The following is a 20,597-nucleotide window of genomic DNA, read 5'->3' as shown; positions in this document are numbered from 1 at the left end:
TACAAGTAAATTGTTTACGGATGATTAGATACTTCTAATGGAAAACAGGCCAAAAATACTGATGACGAAAATTATTAGCAGTGCGAATTCTGGGTCTTCCCAAAATCCGTCCCTTTCCTCATATATCTGTATGACTGAGCCTCTGAGAGTGTGTGCAGGAGTAAGTGTGTATTCATCCCTATTGTCTGCAGTAAAAGTCCCTGTGTTGCAGTGTGTTTGACGTCAGCAGAAGGAGAAACAAACAGGGAGAGCAGCCTTGCCCTGCCATACTGCACTCACTCCCATTGTAGTCTGGACCCAGCTAGAGCTTAGGAAGGAGACAGGAAACCTGAGTCACAGCTGCAGGACACACACACACACACACACACACACACAGACACACACAGACACACACACACACACAGACACACACACACACACACACACACACACACACACACACACACACACACACACACACACACACACACACACACACACACACACACACACACACACACACACACACACACACACTGTGGAGCTATGCAGAGTATCACATGAGCGGACAGTGACAGCGATTTGAAAACAACACACAATGATTAAAGGACAAAACAGATGACAAACAATACAGGTTGAAACATGCGTATATATATGTCTGTAACTCTTACAGAGATTGTGCTTGTCATATCAGCAGACGATTCATAAGGACATATTTGCGTTTCAAATTGAATTATACTGTTTAGCATAATGCTCTGAATATAGAGTAAACTTGAATAAAGTGGAAAAAAACATACGAAATATTCAAGTCTGGAAAAAAACAAAACTCGATATCCTAATAAAAGTTAACATTTAACTTTACTAACTTTCTTGTTAATATAAATTGGCACACGAGCTGTCAATTAAATCACAACAACACACAGGGGTGTGGAAAAAACTGTTGGAAAATAAAGGCATGCTAAAACCTGTTTAATATGCTAGGAAGACTAGCTAACACATTTATACAGACAATGTGAGAGGCTGCTGGGATAATAAAGTGTGTGGCATCCCTACACGAGCCTTTATACTTCAAATATCTTTGGTAAAGGCAACACAACTAAATATAATTTCAATCTAGCATATGTTTTGCATATCCAAATACAGTAAAACATATTCTATTTTGAAATGGAGGCAAACTTCTTGTGTGGAATGCTAGAAAACAGTAGTCAGAATTTTGAAACCAAGCTAACTGGCACAGGAACCGACTCTCAATAGCCCCATTCACAAAGCGGCCATTGAGACAAGCAAAAACTATCAGAAAGAAAGTTCTTTACGATGCAAGAGTTTCTAAAACTTCCAGAGGACCTCTTAAAGTGATGTGCTGCACCTCCTCACCTTGTTGGAGGCCATGTCGCTGACGGAGCGGTACGTCTGGATGGTTTCCAGCTGATCCAGACACCAGTCCAGCTCCTCCATGGTCTCCACAGCCAGCTTCTGGTACGACTCGTCTGGACAGAGACACACAGAAACGGGGGCACTGTGAAAATCCTGCTGCACGGCCACTCGAGCACAGCCCGCCAGACAATCCTTCATCCTGGGCTTGCACGAACACACACACACTCCCGGACTGTATGAGAGAGTGAGAGTGGGTTCTTCTGAGAGCTAGCTGTGAGAGATTTCCCCCCCTGCTCGCTCCTTCTCATTGGCCTGGTGCTTGTGGCTAGGTGATACTGCCTCTTTGGCTGGGTGCCCCTTCCTCTCACCCCCTCCTGCCTCTCTCTGTGTGCCACTCTCACTCATGTCTGAGAGTTGGCTGTGGTGGGATGATACAGCCTGTTGGCTCTGTGCTTTTTCATTTTACTACCCAGTTTGGGATCTCTCGCTCTCTCTCTCATTGCCTTATTGCTCGCTGTATAAACTTGAACCTAAACACACACACTTCCTTGTTGTGAAAAACACTTCTTATCTCGCAAAAATGCATGTTTGTGTAAAAATGACATTTTAAGACATAAATATTCTGACGTGAACTTGCTGGCTATGCACGATTAAGCAACATCTTTCTGCAACATGATTTTTTTTGGGGGGGCCATTAAGTTTCCATAAGACCAGATTCCAGGAGACATTGTATTGGCATCTTTGATTCAAACTTTAGTAGAAAACTGGCATTAGAGTAGGTCAATTTGATGAATTTTTGTGTATCATGTTCATATTGTAATTTATTTCCTGAAATGCTTTCCTGTAGCTCAGACAATAGTTCATGGGTTCGATTCCCAAGGATAGCAAGAACTGATAAGAATAAAAAAAAAAGAATAAAAAAGTGTACCTTGAAATGCAATGTCGCTTTGGATAAAAGCGTCTGCCAAATGCATTAAATGTCAAATTTATATCACATCGCTGCATGGCATTTTTAATGTACAAAAAAGTTTTTGTAAAACTAACTATACCATTCAACTTTATTCAGCAAAGGTGCATAAAGTTGATCAACAGTGATCGTAAGGCCTTTACATTGGCTACAAAATCATCTATTTAAGTTCTTTTGAACTTTCTATTCGTCAAAGAATCCCGAAAAAAAAAAAAAGTTTCCACCAAAATATTCAAATTCAACTTTGCCATCACAGCAATGAATTACATTTTAAAATATATTAGACTAAAAAAACATTAAAAAAGATTTTAAATTGCAATAAAATTAGCTTTTACTGTATTTTTACTGATTATAAGAAGCTCTCAAAAACATTAGACAAATCTTAGAAGACTCCAAACTTTTGAACGGAAGTGTGTTTTGGTAAATATTACTGTTAGTTGTTATATTAGTGCATACAGTATTAATGAAAAAAGAAAAATATTTGTCTTAGTGTTCATTAAGTTAAAACTGTGGAAATCATGCCTCAATTTTTAATTAGATTTTTACAGCATTTTGATGTCTATATTAAACATTTTGAATCTCATTGGGGAACAAAAACATATAAACATAATGAGATATCAATTAATGCCAAAAGACTAAAATGGCTATACTGTCCCTTCCAACCCCAAAACTACAAAAGAAACAAAAGCAGCAAGAGAAACAACAAGCACATTTACATACCCACATAGATGATAAACCATCACGTTTTATCATGAGATATTATCAATGTCAAGAAGTATGTAAATGGGCCTGCATCATTCCATGCACACCACAGAAATGCATGAAGCGTATAGGCGTGAGCTGTGTGTGTGGGTCTGGTTGAAGCATAGATGTGTTTACAGTAGAGGGGAGTTTGGTGAATCAGTGCCCTGTGGCTTTGGGACACAGACGAACCCTTGTGTTCCTCTGACTTTGCTGTGGTGGGTCTCCTAGTTGCAGAACAACACAGCAGCAGAACTTTAGCAGGGCCCTGTCGAATGACGGCACTTCTCTCTAACCTCCTCACACTCAAAGCCACACACACATATTTGCTCTCTGAACACTGAGAGAAAAAGCTCTTTGATGTGGATCATTCATTTTTCACTTCTTTTATTTATTTATTTTTTGAGTGTGTGGAGGGGTACCTGCACACTACAACACTAGGGCTAAATCGAAAAGCTGGAAAGTGGATTTTTTGTAACAATATTTTCATCTTCACAAAACTTAAAGGTACAGCTTTATACCTAAAAGAGAGCAGCCAAGTACAACCACATTTTTATATTGCTGAAGAAAATGTGAATAGTGCCTGCCCATGAAAAAACGCAGCCATAATTCTAGGGTGTGCACGTGGGTGCCAGGCCAATGCTATGCGGTTACTGAGGTGTTCTAAGGGGTTTGTAGTGCATTTGTATCTGGTTGCTAGGGTGTTCTGGGTGGTCGCTAGGTGGTTGCTTACTGAACCAAGTGAAAAGACCACCCACGAGTCTTGATATTGATATTTAAGTTTTAAAATCCAGTTTTAGTTTTAGGGAATATTTACATGAAATACTTGGATCTGTTTAAACAAATTGAAACAAAATTCTAAACAATTATTTAATTATGTTCAATATAAAAATACAAAAGATAAACAAAATCAGCTATAAATAATGCTGTAAGATCAGATAGAATGATAGAGCGATGGAACGATAGATAGATAGAGCGATGGATAGATAGAACGATAGATAGAGCTATATATATATTCCATTGCACACATTCCATTGATGAGAAACGTGCACATTATTCTACACTGACTGCTCACGACTTTTAATTAAAGGATTAATTCACCCAAAAATTAGTTTTGTCATCATTTACTTACCCTCATGTTTTTACAGCCGCACATTATTTTCTTTGCTCTGTGAAACACAAAAATGTATATTCTATACAACAATTTTGGGGATTGCTCTAAAAAGTAATTTTTAATGAAAGGCATTTTGAGAATTATTTTTGTGAATTTGTCAATTCAAGCTCGTTTTTTCATTTCCATTCATTTTTTTTATTCGCACGCTGTCTGAGACTTAGTTTTCTGTGTGTGTTCTTCTGTTGTGTGTGTTCTTCTGTTGTGTGCGTACACAAAACTTCTCACACAGTGCACAAGTACAGAATTGAGTTCTCTTTCGCGTCTTCAGGTCTAGGTTTAAAAATGCATGCAAATTTTCATGACCATGCAGTACTAGCCCGATCGGAAAAGTGACAGTATCTTCAACTATCCGGAATATCTGAAATCATACATGCATCTGCCATGTTAAGCACTGAATGAATCGATATCGAATCGACCACATTTAAAAAAAAGTTTAATTTGAAATCAATGTTTTTGCCCTGCCCTAATTATTCATAGGGGTGTGACAATACTTAGCTCACAAGACGAGATGAGACCCGATATTGTGCGAATATTTTGAAAAAACTTCAATGACGAAATATATGACTGGAAAATTTGTCTCTTATTCAACTGAAAGTCTCAAAATGCAAAATGCCGCACTTTGCATTCCCAAATGCATATTATTGGAAACCCAAACAAACAGCACATGCAGAGAATGAGCTTGTGTGGACCAGCATTTACTATAAACGGAGTCGCTCTGAGAAGAAACGTGTAACCTGCATTATTGTAAATAATTAAAGCGCCACACTTCACCTTCACTTCACTTCACAACTTCAATTCAACCTGCAGTGCATTTATTTATCTAATTATCACATGCAATAAAAAACAGAACAATATAATGCAAGCACTGTAAAAGGTTTTGCCACAAACTCAACTCCGTCATGCTGATATCGCAAGACCGCTTTTTACTTCGATGAGAAATATCGTCACGTTTTAATATCACGAGATCTCATGGCACAAGATCCTGTCATACCCCTACTTCTGTTCATCTGTTTCAGTCACATGACTTTTGCGCCCATACGCCATATTAAAAACCAACTGTTGGGCACAGTAATAGAGGTGAATACTAAAACTAAAACCCTACCAAATTTAACATTCACTGACATATATATATATATATATATATATATATATATATATATAATATATTTATATTTATATATATATATATATATATATATATATATATATATATATATATATAGACACACACACACACGTAACTATACGTGTAAAACTTTAAATTATCATTCTGATATTTCACGTCAAAACTAACACTTTGTTTGTGGAGAAATATCAGCATACCAAGCATTTGGGTTTTGCGGTCACAAAAATGTGTTTGCATGTGTCATACATACTTAGATATTGTCATTGTTCTCTATTACTTTAACAGTCCATCAAGTCCACGAGACCATATAGAGTGTCTCATCTGCCACTGTAGGTTTTAGATGGATGCTCAAGAGCGCCCCCTTTATGGCCACTATGCACCCACATTGGTGTGGACCTTGCAGCAACGGTCCATGCAGCAATGTGTGGTATTGTGAATGCTGAAAGAGCCATCGAGTTTTGAGTTGTAACTGTATATATACACTATTGTTTTGGTAACACTTTACAATAAGGTTTCATTTGTTAAAATTAGTTAACTACATTTGTTGAAATGAACCAACAATGAACAATACTTATACAGCAACAAACAACACCATGAACATTTTTATTAACATTTGCAAAGGTCAATAAATGCTGCAAAAATGTTCATGTCGACTAATGCATAATGTTAACAAATGAGACCTTATTGTAAAATGTAACCATTGTGTTCATCAGGTCATTATCATTCTGATAATTCCCGTCGAAACTAACACATCTTTCTTTGTGTGAACAACTTGACTGCATCACTTAAGGGCAAGTGTAGGTGTGGTGTTATAAGAAAAAGTATCAGCATACCAAGTACTTGTGTTTTGCGGCCACAAAAATGTGTTTGCATGCATGTCATTTGAGGTTACTTCCGATCACAAATATCAAGTCTTTTAGTCGATGAGGGGGGTTTATGTCATGGCTGAGCGCTGTGCGTATGTGTTTGAGTTATCGGATGTGGTGTGTGTGGTAACAGCCGTATCTCTGTCTTCCTGATGCGTATGTTGAGAATTAGCTTGTGAGCATGTGATTACATGTGTCATTTTTCCTTTCTCTCTCATTCTCTTAATCCATGCCCCTCCTGAATTAATGCTTAGTGTCTCAACGCTTAGTCAAGCAGTGGAATGATAAACTATAGCATTTCCAATAAAGAGGAAGCATGAAAACATGACGTCAGATCAAATCTCAATGGACCTGTAAGAAAGCACTTCCTCTGTTACTGATTGTAAGAGGGGAGAGAGAGAGAGAAAGAAAAGAAAGAGTTGGGGAAACTCTGGAAAAGCTTGTTTATAGCCAAAGGAAATTGTGAAACAGCGTAACAGATGGGTTTCTCTCCATGGACAGAAAATACTTGACAACGCATTAAATTTAAGGAAAAAACTATGAGATCAATTAAATATAATTCAGATTAAGCAATTGTGTAACTATTTGGGATTGGAAATCAATCGAATATATATATATTTTTATATTTTCTGTGGAACATTTCAGAGAGACAAAAAAACAAAACAAACAAATGGTCTTTACCTTATTAATGTTTCATTTTGCTTCTGAAAGACTGGTCAGAAATTATGAGACTAATATTTTACACTACACTGTAAAAAATTTCTAACCTCTCAAAGTCAAAATTTTCTAGTGACTGGTCACATCTAAATTTTTAAATTGGCCCAAGTGTAATTCTTGTTGCAATAGTCTGTTAACATTGGCTCAATGATAAATAATACGTCAGACTAATTGAAAAATTTAGATGTGACCAGTCACTAGAAATTTTTGACTTGGGGATGTAATTTCTTTTTTACAGTGTATTGACAGCCATAAAAATAAACACAAACATATAAAGATTTACTGAAAATATATAAATATCTTCTTCCATATACTTAAGAATAGCTTGTCTAGTATACTATAAAAACAATTGTTAATAAATTTCACAAACAATTACAAAGAAACAGCAACACACTGAAGTAAACGTGATATTTTGAAGTAGAAAAACTGAAACAGTATTTTCTTGTTTAATTTCATTTACAAAAAAAAAAAGTGTGTCTTTCTATGGATAGACGGAAGGAATATTAATTGCCAAAAGCGTTATAAAAACAAATTGGAATTTAATTGAAAACACATCTCTATTACTTTAACAGTTCGTCAAGTCCATGAGACCATAGGGTGCCTCATTTGTCATTGTGGTTTAAGAAGAATGCTCAAGAGCGCCCCCTTTACGGCCACACATTGGTGTAGAGCTAAAAGTGGAATGTTACCCAACAGTTCATGCAGCAATGTGTGGGATTGTGAGGGATGAAAGTGCCAATGAGTTTTGATAAGTTGTTCATCTCCAAAGAACCATACAAAGAACTCAAGGTACAGCAAATATAGCAGCCTCATTTCTGTGCCTTAAGTGAGGCAAAGAAGCACTAAAGAATCTTGATTTTGAATGTGAAAGACAATTCTATAATTGAAACGGTAAACAAAGATGATACTGTGATGATACTCATTTATGATGCAATAACCTCTCTCAACAGATGTTATTTACTTCTAAATGCAGCAGTGGAGCATCATACAACTACACAGGACATTCCCGGAGTTCATTTTATTGAGGTTTCGTCTCAACATGGCAATTTCTGAGAAGCACCGTACTGGTTCAAATGAAATGTTTTCCATTAGGAGGCAGAAGCCACTGCTTTGGCTTTGATGACTTTTACAACAGACACATTGAATAAACGAAGAGTGCTGAAAAAGACCGCAGTCAGACGACCAGACCACATGAATGGGAGTCCTTTGCAAAAGTTGAAATGGGTTGCTTGTTGAATTGGGCATGTTAGACCATACAAAACATGAGACTTTGAAGTCATTTTCAAAAGGGAAAATGGCAAAGAACAGCCAATGAGCAATGTGTTGCTGAGGGCCAAGTTTCTTTCACAATAAATTAAGGTTAGAATTTGTTCAACACAATTCAGTTTCACTGTTTCAATATTAAATTGTTAAAAAAAAAAAACATTCAAATGTTTGCATTTAAACAGTCTGTAAATCCAACTTGGCCCCATTTCAATGCATGGGTGTAAGAGAGAGGGGGACCAAGTCAAATCCCCAATATTAAAAGGCCTGTCTTTTGAAAAACAGCCCCCTTTTTTCTCCATCACAGAGCTGCCCGTCCCCCTCTCTAGAACTATTCCAGAAAATATTCTGCACTCATTTAGGAGGGTACGCTTCAGAATCAAGAACTAACTCTGGGTAAAATAACTGCCAAGAGCAAAATTATAGGATAGGGCATGGCACGCAAGGAGCCAAAGCGGTCTGAAACTCCTTCCCAATCTTGATCCAAACCCTTCTCCTCATTCTGAACCCATTTGTTCAGATATGGTCTAAATCTCCCCCTCCCCACGGCACACAACGGGCCTCTCCAGGCCGAAAAAGTCACATTTACCCAATAAGGCAATGAAAAGCTTGTAAAAGCGGCTATAGATAGAAAACAACAATAGCTTATCAACAATAGGTCCATATTTGGAGTTTTAACAATGGATTTCATCTTCGCAATCAATATTATCACATTAGTATTGATAGGAATATGTATGTAAAGTTTGGTTCTACATTTTTTCAGGTGAAATCCAGTCATTTTAATAAGAATCCACAATATCGAGAATATTGCATTAAGACGAAATTTCCACATACAGATTTTGCAACAATTCGCCGCAATGACCATCAGAAAGCTCCTTGTTATGAAGTTAAACTGTGAGAACGGTGCTTCATACAATGCTACATTATTTACAAAAGACAGTGGACTTTAAGTGGAGTAAATTGTAAAACTATTTGTGCTACAAACCAGTGTGTTTATAATTACAATAATACATTAAAATAATATGGTAAGAAATACCATTTTGCAATATCAAGCAGCATAACGAGTTGTTTTGTACAGTTAAAAATAACTATGTAGAAGACCCTGGACACATTCAGTTTACAAATGGCCATGCCGACTCTTACTGTACATTAAAAATAAGGTGGATTGTAATTCCTGAATTGAAACATACAAATGTTTATGAATTCTTTAAGGTTCATTGAATATTGAATTCATAGAAACTGACAGGTTAATTTTATAGTATTAATAATAATAAAAATTATAATAAAAAAATCAAATATTAATGTTTGATTTGAAACCAGATAAAGATCTGTATGTCTCTAAAGTTTGTGTAAAATGGTTTACAATCCATTTGAGATGCTGTCAATATGTTAATACTTTACATTTCAGTGTTTATCCAAATGTAGCAAAATGCATGTTCACTTTACATACAAATGCCTAGAATCCGATTGAGATTACCCTGTTGACAGAGGCATTTGGAAATTTCCAAATTTGTTCCGTTACATTCAGAATTGATGAGAAGCATTTCATGAGTCAATAGTCAGTTCAGTGAGGGGATCTGGGGTAAGCGACCACACAACATCCAAACTTGTATTCACGAGGTCCTGGGTGGTTAAAGTGAACATACACACACAGGGAAGGCTTTGTCCTTTCACCTGGCTTGAACCCTGCCTCCAAAGTCTAGAGTATTGACAGACCTCAATAGGGCTGTTTGTCAGTACCTTGCTGACCCATTCCAACCTCATTACCATAGGCTAGGAAGCCAACATAACCCAATTAGCTCTAACTTTTGTCAGGTTTGGTTTTTCTTTCACTCCTACCATTACTGTAACAGCCAACAGAGATTCCTGATGGAATATGGGGTCGGTGGTATAGGATGATGAGCAATGCTAGAAGAAATTCTGGATGGATGTTTTACTGGATACCAACTGGTCGTTTAATGATTTTGGGAACGTAGCCAGATAATGGGTGAAATCAATTTGGAAGTAAACATCATGATGTCCTACCAACAAGGGCAGAGCATTGCTGTATTATTCTGCAAGTGCATTTTTGTCCTTCAAGGGCGCAAAAACGCCCATTTGGATTTCGCCCAACATTTTAATCCACTTGTAACTTTTGATGTGTTCAATAAACAAATTTATATGAATGAATGAATTAGGGTGGAATAAAAGATGGCAGAGGGGAGTTGGGTTGAGACTACTCATTACCAACTAAAAACTGAAAACTATTTTACAGCATACACTGTACACAGTAATAAAACAAACCTGCGGCCGTCATGCTCACCACTCCGTTTCGTCACTTTGAGTTGTCTTTCCCTTCTATCATCAGGGAAACTGGATTGACAGGATATGTTACAGTATGTGCACAGAAGAGGAAGACAGAAAGATTTACGATCAAGTCAGACATTGCATCTCAGCTCAGTCACCTATGATTTTCCATAATACAATAATCATACTGCTGTTCAATAAATATACAGTTTAAGGTTTAACTAGTCAAACTTACTGTTTTCTTGCTATGGATTTACTACACATTTTACATATTCACATATACAGACAGTTCTTCACACATACACATACATATAGAGAAATATAGAGATGTATTTTGGATATATATATATATATATATATATATATATATATATATAAATAAAAATGTCAGTGAATGTTAAATTTGGTAGGGTTTTAGTTTTAGTATTCACCTCTATTACTGTGCCCAACAGTTGGTTTTTAATATGGCGTATGGGCGCAAAAGTCATGTGACTGAAACAGATGAATAGAAGTAGGGGTATGACAGGATCTTGTGCCATGAGATCTCGTGATATTAAAACGTTACGATATTTCACATCGAAGTAAAAAGCGGTCTCGCGATATCAGCATGACGGAGTTGAGTTTGTGGCAAAACCTTTTACAGTGCTTGCATTATATTGTTCTGTTTTTTATTGCATGTGATAATTAGATAAATAAATGAACTGCAGGTTGAATTGAAGTTGTGAAGTGAAGTGAAGGTGAAGTGTGGCGCTTTAATTATTTACAATAATGCAGGTTACACGTTTCTTCTCAGAGCGACTCCGTTTATAGTAAATGCTGGTCCACACAAGCTCATTCTCTGCATGTGCTGTTTGTTTGGGTTTCCAATAATATGCATTTGGGAATGCAAAGTGCGGCATTTTGCATTTTGAGACTTTCAGTTGAATAAGAGACAAATTTTCCAGTCATATATTTCGTCATTGAAGATTTTTTAAAATATTCGCACAATATCGGGTCTCATCTCGTCTTGTGAGCTAAGTATATTGTCACACCCCTATGAATAAATAGGGCAGGGCAAAAACATTGATTTCAAATTAAACTTTTTTTTAAATGTGGTCGATTCGATATCGATTCATTCAGTGCTTAACATGGCAGATGCATGTATGATTTCAGATATTCCGGATAGTTGAAGATACTGTCACTTTTCCGATCGGGCTAGTACTGCATGGTCATGAAAATTTGCATGCATTTTTAAACCTTGCCAATTTAAACATTCAAGCGCAAGAAGACGCGAAAGAGAACTCAATTCTGTACTTGTGCACTGTGTGAGAAGTTTTGTGTACGCACACAACAGAAGAACACACACAGAAAACGAAGTCTCAGACAGCGTGCGAATAAAAAAAATGAATTGAAATGAAAAAACGAGCTTGAATTGACAAATTCACAAAAATAATTCTCAAAATGCCTTTCATTAAAAATTACTTTTTAGAGCAATCCCCAAAATTGTTGTATAGAATATACATTTTTGTGTTTCACAGAGCAAAGAAAATAATGTGCGGCTGTAAAAACATGAGGGTAAGTAAATGATGACAAAACTTTAATTTTTGGGTGAATTAATCCTTTAATTAAAAGTCGTGAGCAGTCAGTGTAGAATAATGTGCACGTTTCTCATCAATGGAATGTGTGCTTGTGTGGGAATGGATGTTAAATAGCCGCTCTAATTAACTTCTAACAAATAAACCTGTAGGTTCACCTGCATTTGCATAAGCACCTTCCGAAAAGTTGACGCACACATGTTTGTATTTACGATCTATTTCCTCATTCTGAAATTCTGAAAAGGAAATAAAACTTTGAGCCACTAATGTCATTTTTGTCTCACTTCTCACTTTTCCCCAGCTGTCCACAGAAGATTTAAATCTGATTAAAATACACAAACAAAAGCATCTACTCCGAACTCTCTCACTTTCTTACTCTCTCTTTGAGCTTATTTGAAAACATGCAGGCCATTTGGCAGGGTTGTTCATTGGGGAAGGGCAGTTTGTCTGCTTTATGGCTGTGCTGACGTCAATGGCATAACTCAAATAGTTAGCAGGGTGCATGCTCCCAGCTTTCAAAAGCTGCACCACAGCAGAGCCAATGTTAAAACCCGAGACAGACTTCCCTCAGACAACAGTCTCAGCTGACATCTGTTCTTCTCATCGAATATACCACTCATCTTAAATTTATACGTTTTCTTATACATTAATCAACACAGTTGTCTGGATGAAGCTTGTTGTTAGAATCATATAAAGAAGAGTGGTCTATCTAATGTGCTAATTCTCGACTGGGACTTCACACTTTTTGTTTTGAGATTTGAAGTAAAATATATTACTTTTTTCAATCAATTGTGCATGATCTTTGACTCCAACACTTGACACTTTCTCTGACCCATAATATCTCTGCTTTTCCAGATATGCCCCTTAATCCCTGTGAGTAAAGATAGCAGAGTGTTTTTGAGGCATAGACCTCTTGCTCCTATTGCCATAATGGACTCTGCTTGGGCTTACGGGGGACAGTAAAGTCATGGAGATAATGAGCCAACAAGGTGTTCAAGCCAATTCCGAGGTGTGTTAGGGAGTTTAAAGTCAGTTTTAACCCTAGAATGCATAAGCCAAAAAACCTAAACAAATGCATAAAGAGGGTCAAAAATGACCTGTATTGGAATTTTTCTTCTACAACAACAAAAACAAAACGATTTAATGAATGAATTAAATTAATTAATTATTAATGAATGAATTAAAATGATGATACACAGTCTGAACCTTCACAACATTTCTCATAGACCATGTGAAAATTATCTTTGCAGACAGAGGCAGAACATTTCACATATGATTTTCACCTTTCTAAGCATTACTTTTGCACCTCTTCCTTTGTTTGGGTCTTCAGCTTCCTTTGGCCTTTCTCTACTCATCTACTGCATCTGAAATCGCATACTGAGTAGGTTCTACATTTGAGAACTTCATGACTGTTAAAGTATGTATGTGTACAGTACAATTAAAGTATGACCAAACATGAATGTGTGTAATATGAATGCAATCTGAATGTACTACATCCGTCACCACACTGTAAAAAAAAATTACATCCCCAAGTCAAAAATTTCAAGTGACCGATAACATCTAAATTTTTCAATTAGTCTGACGTATTATTTCTCATTGAGCCAATGTTAACAGACTATTGCAACAAGAATTTCACTTGGGCCAATTGAAAAATTTTGATGTTATCGGTCACATGAAATTTTTGATTTAGGAGGGTTAGAAATTTTTTACAGTGCATGTTAGCATCATTTGAGTTATAGAAAATAGTTAGTTTCCCTGCCATTCATGATTCCTCTCGCATGGTCTATACAGTGTCCATTATGTAAACTTGATAATCATTGCAGTAGTAGTTGGTCATCCGGGTACTTTTTTGCCTATACTGTTTTATGAATACTGTGAATTCAGTCATACTACTCATTTCACATACTGCTTTTCACCTACAATATAGAAAGGAGATATGCATATTCAGACACATGGTTGGCTCAGAGCAAAAAAGTCACAATTTTTTTTTTATAAATCCATAAAGTTTCAAGAAAATAAATATTATTGACAAAAATGTATCCAAAATACTGTGTTGAGACAAAATTCCACAGGAAATGAATATTGGTCAATTTGACAATGTATATTTATACAATATATATATATATATATATATACACACACAATTTGACCATCTTCATATATATTTGTAAGTTTTTCGTGACCATGGGAACCCTGTTTAAGTTCATGAGAATTGGTGATTTTGTATAAATTCGTACACTGCAATTTTTGGAAACATAAGATATTTAGAAAAATGTAAGCATGAAGGTCCACCCCTAAACCTAACCGTCAGTGGGGCTTAAGCAGGTTGTATAAAACGTAAAAAATATATTTTAATTTAAAAAAATTTGCCACCAATTCACAAAAAGTAAAATAGTTACGAATTGCCATTATAATTTGTTGGTCATTGGCTCATTGCCTAAAAGAAGTGTTGAGTAAGGAGTCCAAATGGAACCAATGATTATCTATAAACAGATATACATTTTTTTTATGCAAATTACATTTGCATACTTGAACACAGTGATATCTGTTCACTACACACATTTAAAACATATTTGACTATTAAAATTGTAAATGTAATGTACATTTTAATATATTTAAATTGCATATTTATTATAATATTTCAAATATTTTTAAAGATCACATTATTTCACCTCTATTTATTTTATTAGTATTTCCATCAACATATTTACTATTTGTCAACTCATACACTAAGAAAAAAAAGAAAAAAAAAAGTATAAAACATTTAATTAGACAATAAATTGATTGAGAGCAGTGAGTTATGTAATATTCCTTGGAGAGGAAGAGGGTTTGTAATGCCATTGTAATACATCAGCAAAACAGTTAAGAGGCCCCATGTCTCAATAGTCCCATGGAAGTCCTTCAGTACGAGCATCTGAACAATTCAAGGTGACGTCAATGCTGTAACATACATAACATTAATATAGGCATTTGAAAACACCTGTCTTTAGACTATGGCAAGAGGCCTGGTATTATCACTCATACCATAATTATTACATAGTGGAACAATCTGGGGTGACTATGAAAGTTTAGAGTGAATCCATCTGCTGTTAACAACCAAAAAAAAAAAATATATATATATATAAATGCCAAGATATCAGATGGGCAAATGGTGCATCGATAAATAATGTTGACATGCATGACGCAACATTGCATGTTACAATTCAACTCCGATAACTCCAACAATCCCCTTTGTGCAAAAAGACACACCTCTTGCTGGAGACCAGAGGTGTTTGAAAATATTATTGATGATGTCACGCCGTCTCTAGGGGTCTTGAGTGCATAAACATGGTTGCAGGGCAGGGATCTGAAGCCAGTTTGGCACCCAGCAGTGGACATGGGGCTTTAGGAAGAGAGTGTGGCATTCCACACTTTCACACACAGAATCAACACACACTCTAGACATCAGTCAGGCAGTCGAGTTGTGATGACATGTACACATTTCACACAAACACACTCGTACACATCAGTTAAGTCAGCTAGTGGTCAAATACCAAAGACAACTGCCGATACGGTCACGTAGACACACATCAGCCACGCACACAAAGGGCCAGGAAAAATGTCTCCAGTCTACAGCTATAGTACAAGGCCCTTACTGGGTAAGGATGTGGTGTACTTAAATATCACTGACCCATCATGGTCCTCCAGCCTCAAAGGCTTCCATTCTGTTGACGTTTTCCCACTTTATTGCCAGACCCTGCCGGTTTGGGTGGGCTGTTGCTAGAGCTGTTGCTATGGCACACAAGTCTGAGGTAGATGATGAACGGAGATGATTTGACCATGTTGTTTTTAAAAAGAGGTTTCTCCTACTAAGTTTGCAGTTCCTTTGCTGGAATGAAAATAACCAAGGAGTTTTGGTAGATACATTGTTTTATACAGTTGGGCCCAAAAGTCTGAGAAATACTATGGACAGTGCATTTATTTTTTGGGGGGAAAAAATCTGTACAAATCTATTTAGTGCACTATTATTAATATTTATTATTCATTTCATGTCAGAATGTTTCTCAAATATTTCTTAAATTTCTCAAAATATTAATATTTTATTTTTGGTTTAAATTGAATCCCAGATTGTGACCAAGGACTACAGAATATGAATGTGCACTGCCCTGTTAAATAAAGTAATAAATAATAAAAATACAACTATTCAATTTGGTCTCTGTGTCAACATTGCATGCAAAGCAATATTGCATGGCACTAACTAAACAAATATCATGCACAAACACATGAGTGATGACGCATATTCTAATCAATAGATCCTTCATAATTTTTTATGTTTTAAAGAGAGGCAAAACAACAGATATAACCAGGTATGTGTGGCTTTGCATATCCGTGCAAAACAAACAGGAAGAGTCTGCCTTACTTCCTGGTCATAATCATAAAATGTCTTATTATGGTCTTTCCTGTGGCAAACGAGCAAGCAAGTGGAACTACAATGCTTATTGTTTGGAGTTTTTCATAATCTTCACCTCTCATAAAGACTCTGAGCGCGCTTGTCTTCCAGCTCTGTATGAGCTTACATTTATTCATGCAGCATTGGCAACTCAATGGAGGGAAAAAATGCAAAGAATTAATTAGGTTTTTTTTTAATTTTTTTTATGAACCATCATTCAGTTTCTGTTGATATGGAAAGGAAATCTGAGATTATTAATGGCCAAAACATTTATGGCCACTCAGTTTCCAAAGTACCCTTTAAATTCACAATATTTTCACTCATGCACAAACTAAACCTGCAGTTTTACACATGAGGCATTACCTCTCATGCCATTCTGAAGCACGACCCCAACAGCCATGACGATGACACTGACGCAGGTTGTCGCTCTCTTGGGTGGACCACTATAAAGACCACCATTGTGACTTCCAGTGAAAACAACCTCCCAAAACACCCCTGCCAGATAATACCAGATGGGGAGTTTGAGTGTTTTGTTAAAGCTAAAGCCATTAATGCAAAAATCATTAGCCAACAAAACCTGTGCCAGGGAAATAACTTCAGAGGGAATTCTGCACACAACATTTTGATCTAAAATCACATTTCACCCTGTCAATCCTAATATAAGTCCAAACAAGCAAGCCATTCCTCAAGCTCTGACGCAAAATCAGATTTCAGCTTCGCTCTGATCTTTACCACTTTATAATAAAAACGTATAAAATTAAACTGATTGAGGTTAAGAATGAATAGGTTGCTATTGACGTAAGCATCACAGATCAAAGCTTGAGTTCTGGGTTAAGCTGCACACACACACACCTGCACACACATTCAATAACGTGCAAGAGCGGTGGGGCGAGAACTTCAAGGGTTTTCCCAGAAAACATTCCCAGTGCATTTCTCACATCTCTCCCACATCTGAAGCCTTTTAAGACTGACAGTGACCTTGTAGGGGAAAAGTCATTAGTTTTCAATGAGAGATGCCAATTTTTGGTAAAACATGAAAAGTTTAACTACACAAATGAGCTGTGATGTATGGAAGCTTGTTTCTGCCACAAAATAAAAAATAAAAAGGGTAATTGTGACTTTTTGCCCCACAGAATTGTGAGATATAAACTTGCAATTGCGTGTTATAAAGTCAGAATTGCGAGATATAAACTCGCAATTGTGAGAAATTAAGTCAGAATTGTGTGATGTAAAGCCACAATTCTGAGAAAAAAGTCAGTCTTTTTTTCCTGAGAATTTGCCTTATAAAATAAAGTCACAATTGCGAGTTATAAGGCAAATTCTCAGGAAAAAAAGACTGACTTTTTTCTTAGAATGGCGAGATATAAAATAAAAGTCAGAATTGCGAGTTATATCTCGCCATTCTAAGAAAAAAGTCAGAATTGTGAGATATTAACACGTTTATATCACGCAATTCTGACTTTATTTCTCGCAAGTACAAGTTTATACGATGCACTATACGCTACTTCAATGTACTCTTTCCTCTCAGAATTATACACCAACTGACAGACCTAAAATGATTTTTTAGAGAATGTTTGTTTTTGTTTTTTTAAAGAGCAAGAGACTGCAGCAATGCAGTCCAAAATGTTGGTGAAACCATGAGTAACTGGTTCTGAAATGGTGACGCTCTGGAGAATTCAAGCTAAATATAGACCTAGACAACCATTCCTGAAAGTGACAGAAAACAGCATAATAGAAAATAAAGAATTTGCCCAGGGGAAAAGGAAATGGATAGTTACTGGACATAAGAGTGACTGCTCACATAAACAAACACAGAGAGCCTAAAAGTGTGTACCCTGACTAGTCCTGTGACTGGAAGTGCTACTATATCTAGCTCATGAATTAGATACTGTAACAGAGCAATGGCAGGAAATTATCACCATGGTAACCTTGTTGGGTAGCTCTTTCAGGGTGAATCGCACACTGGTATCATTTCAGATTAAAATTAACTGCACACTGGTCAAGGTGTCCTTGACCGGAGCTTCCTGGCACCACGTTTGGGTGGATCTGGCTGCTGGGAAACCTGTGGATTCTGAAATGTCTAAGCAAATAACAGAAACACTTTTGTCAGGTTATGAGAGATAAGAGAACTTTGAAGTGAAGTAAAGACTAATTAAATCATTTTCTACTGACAACTGTGGGTGGACTGTTTGTCCATTTGGAAATAAAAGAGACGTTTAATAACATGGCACTTCATAGCACTCCAATCTTTTAAAGAGCTTGTTTTTGACTCAAGTGGGGAACGTCAGTCAGCTCTATCCCACACTAGGCCAGTCAGCTGATAAGAAAGTTTGTATGCTGGCCAGGGTGCATTTCAATGACCTTCTCTAGGTACTCTGTGAACACATTGTAGCTGTCAGTCAAGTGGCTTCTTCTACGTGCCACAGACAGCACTTTCTGTTGTGATGGTTCTTATGCGTGTTAATCTCTCTATTCTTAAACAGACATATTTACGTTTTATAGAGATAACAGTAAGCTGACCTTATAACTATGCGTGTGAATGCACAGGCCAGCTAGGATGTGATAAGGAAAAGGCCGTGAGGTTCACTTGCGCATCACCTCCTGTTTATCGTTTCATTAGGCCGGCACAACGCCGTTATACTCAGCCCTAATAAAGCTTCATTAAAGTTCCCATAAAAGTGTCCCACGTGTGCTTTGTTTAACTGAAGGTATTCATTAAGAGTCCTGGATCTTCAAAAGTACCAAATATGCAAAGTGAAATCTGTTTTCAGTTACATTCATTAAATAAAGGCTATTTTACACACCCTATATATATATATATATATATATATATATATATATATATATATTAAGGGTGTCACGATTTCGATTTTAAATCGAAATCGATCGAAATTAATGCTCAATCTCGATTATCGAATAAAAAAATGGAATCGTCGATGCTGCCACGCCCCATATGTCACGTCAGCTCGGCATGCCTGTAATAGGTAAAACTCCTTTTCTCGAGAATATTGAAGCCTTTATTTTAAAACGCATTGCAGCTGCACAGCGAGAGCATCATAGCTCGTCTGAGCGAGCTGATAGGCTGTGCTGCGGCAACTGCACGAACCTATGGCGAGTAGGAGCGCTTGGCGCCCTGCCACCTCGAGCGCGCCAATTTGGACGCGGCTGAAGTGTATAAATTCAGAGAAAACTCGCCAAAGGACTTTAGGTTTAAATCGACTGAAGCGAAGTACCTGATATGAGCGAAATAGCACGGCAAGGCAACGCAGTACTCGTTCCCTTATCTCTAAGGGAACCGAGGTTACGCAAGTAACAAAGTACGTTCCCTTACGAGAACGTTCTCTTGTACTGCGTTGCAAACGCTGTGGGAACCCAATTTAAAACGCTGTGCTATCCGATTGTTAAGTCTGACGTCACGCGTGACGTTTAGCCTTTTCCGGGTCCGAGCGCTCCTCTCGTCCAGAAATAACAATGGTGGAACCTGTAAATGTATTTACGACCACGTCCTTCTTAGTGAGGCACCCTTGGCGGTCAAAAAGGGTTTAAATTCCTTTAACACCAACAGAGTGGTTAGTGTAGCTCATCATTAATTAAGGGTAGAGTCCAGGCATCAATGAAAAAGAAGATTTACGAGGTTGAAGTGAGTTAGCTCGGGACACGGGACACAGCACAGCGGCATTGTAAAAACACTCAATAATAACCAAAACACTAGCGAAAGCGGTAGGTAGGTAGAGAGGACCTGGACTTTGGACCCGGAAAGAGTATTATCGGAGAGTGGTTACGTCACGACTTAACAACCGAATTCGCCTGTGACTGCTCTGAGGAGTCCAGGGAGCCCCGGGACTATAATAGGTAATAAGTTATATTGTTTAAGTTTCCAATTGACTGAGGATGTAAGTTATTGTTACATTATGTTGTTAATAAACGTTTTAAATTTGACAATGTGTGTGGTACATTGCGAACAAAGGTCAGATATTATTATATTGCATAAAAGTCTAAAAATGGCATAGCTTGTGCGTTCAAAAAAAAAAAAAATTAAATCGAGAATCGAATCGAACCGTGACTTTAGAATCGAAAATGTAATCGAATCGAGGATTTGGA

At 36.9% G+C, this 20,597-nt stretch overlaps 1 protein-coding gene across 4 annotated transcripts in view; it reads right to left on the bottom strand.

Annotated features, from left to right (window-relative positions):
- The window catches only part of pde4ba (phosphodiesterase 4B, cAMP-specific a), a 166,609-nt gene that overhangs the window by 13,501 nt on the left and 132,511 nt on the right, over nt 1–20,597 (bottom strand). For all 4 annotated transcript variants that reach the window (XM_082136031.1, XM_082136032.1, XM_082136033.1 and 1 more), the window contains one exon: nt 1,354–1,466. In XM_082136031.1, coding sequence (XP_081992157.1) covers nt 1,354–1,466 — 113 coding nt within the window. The remainder of the gene's footprint in view (nt 1–1,353; nt 1,467–20,597) is intronic.

This window comes from Leuciscus leuciscus (assembly GCF_965113295.1).
Source record: "Leuciscus leuciscus genome assembly, chromosome: 14".
NCBI lineage: Eukaryota > Metazoa > Chordata > Actinopteri > Cypriniformes > Leuciscidae > Leuciscus > Leuciscus leuciscus.
Note: the sequence above shows the minus strand (reverse complement) of the source record. Positions and strands in the feature narration are given on the sequence as shown.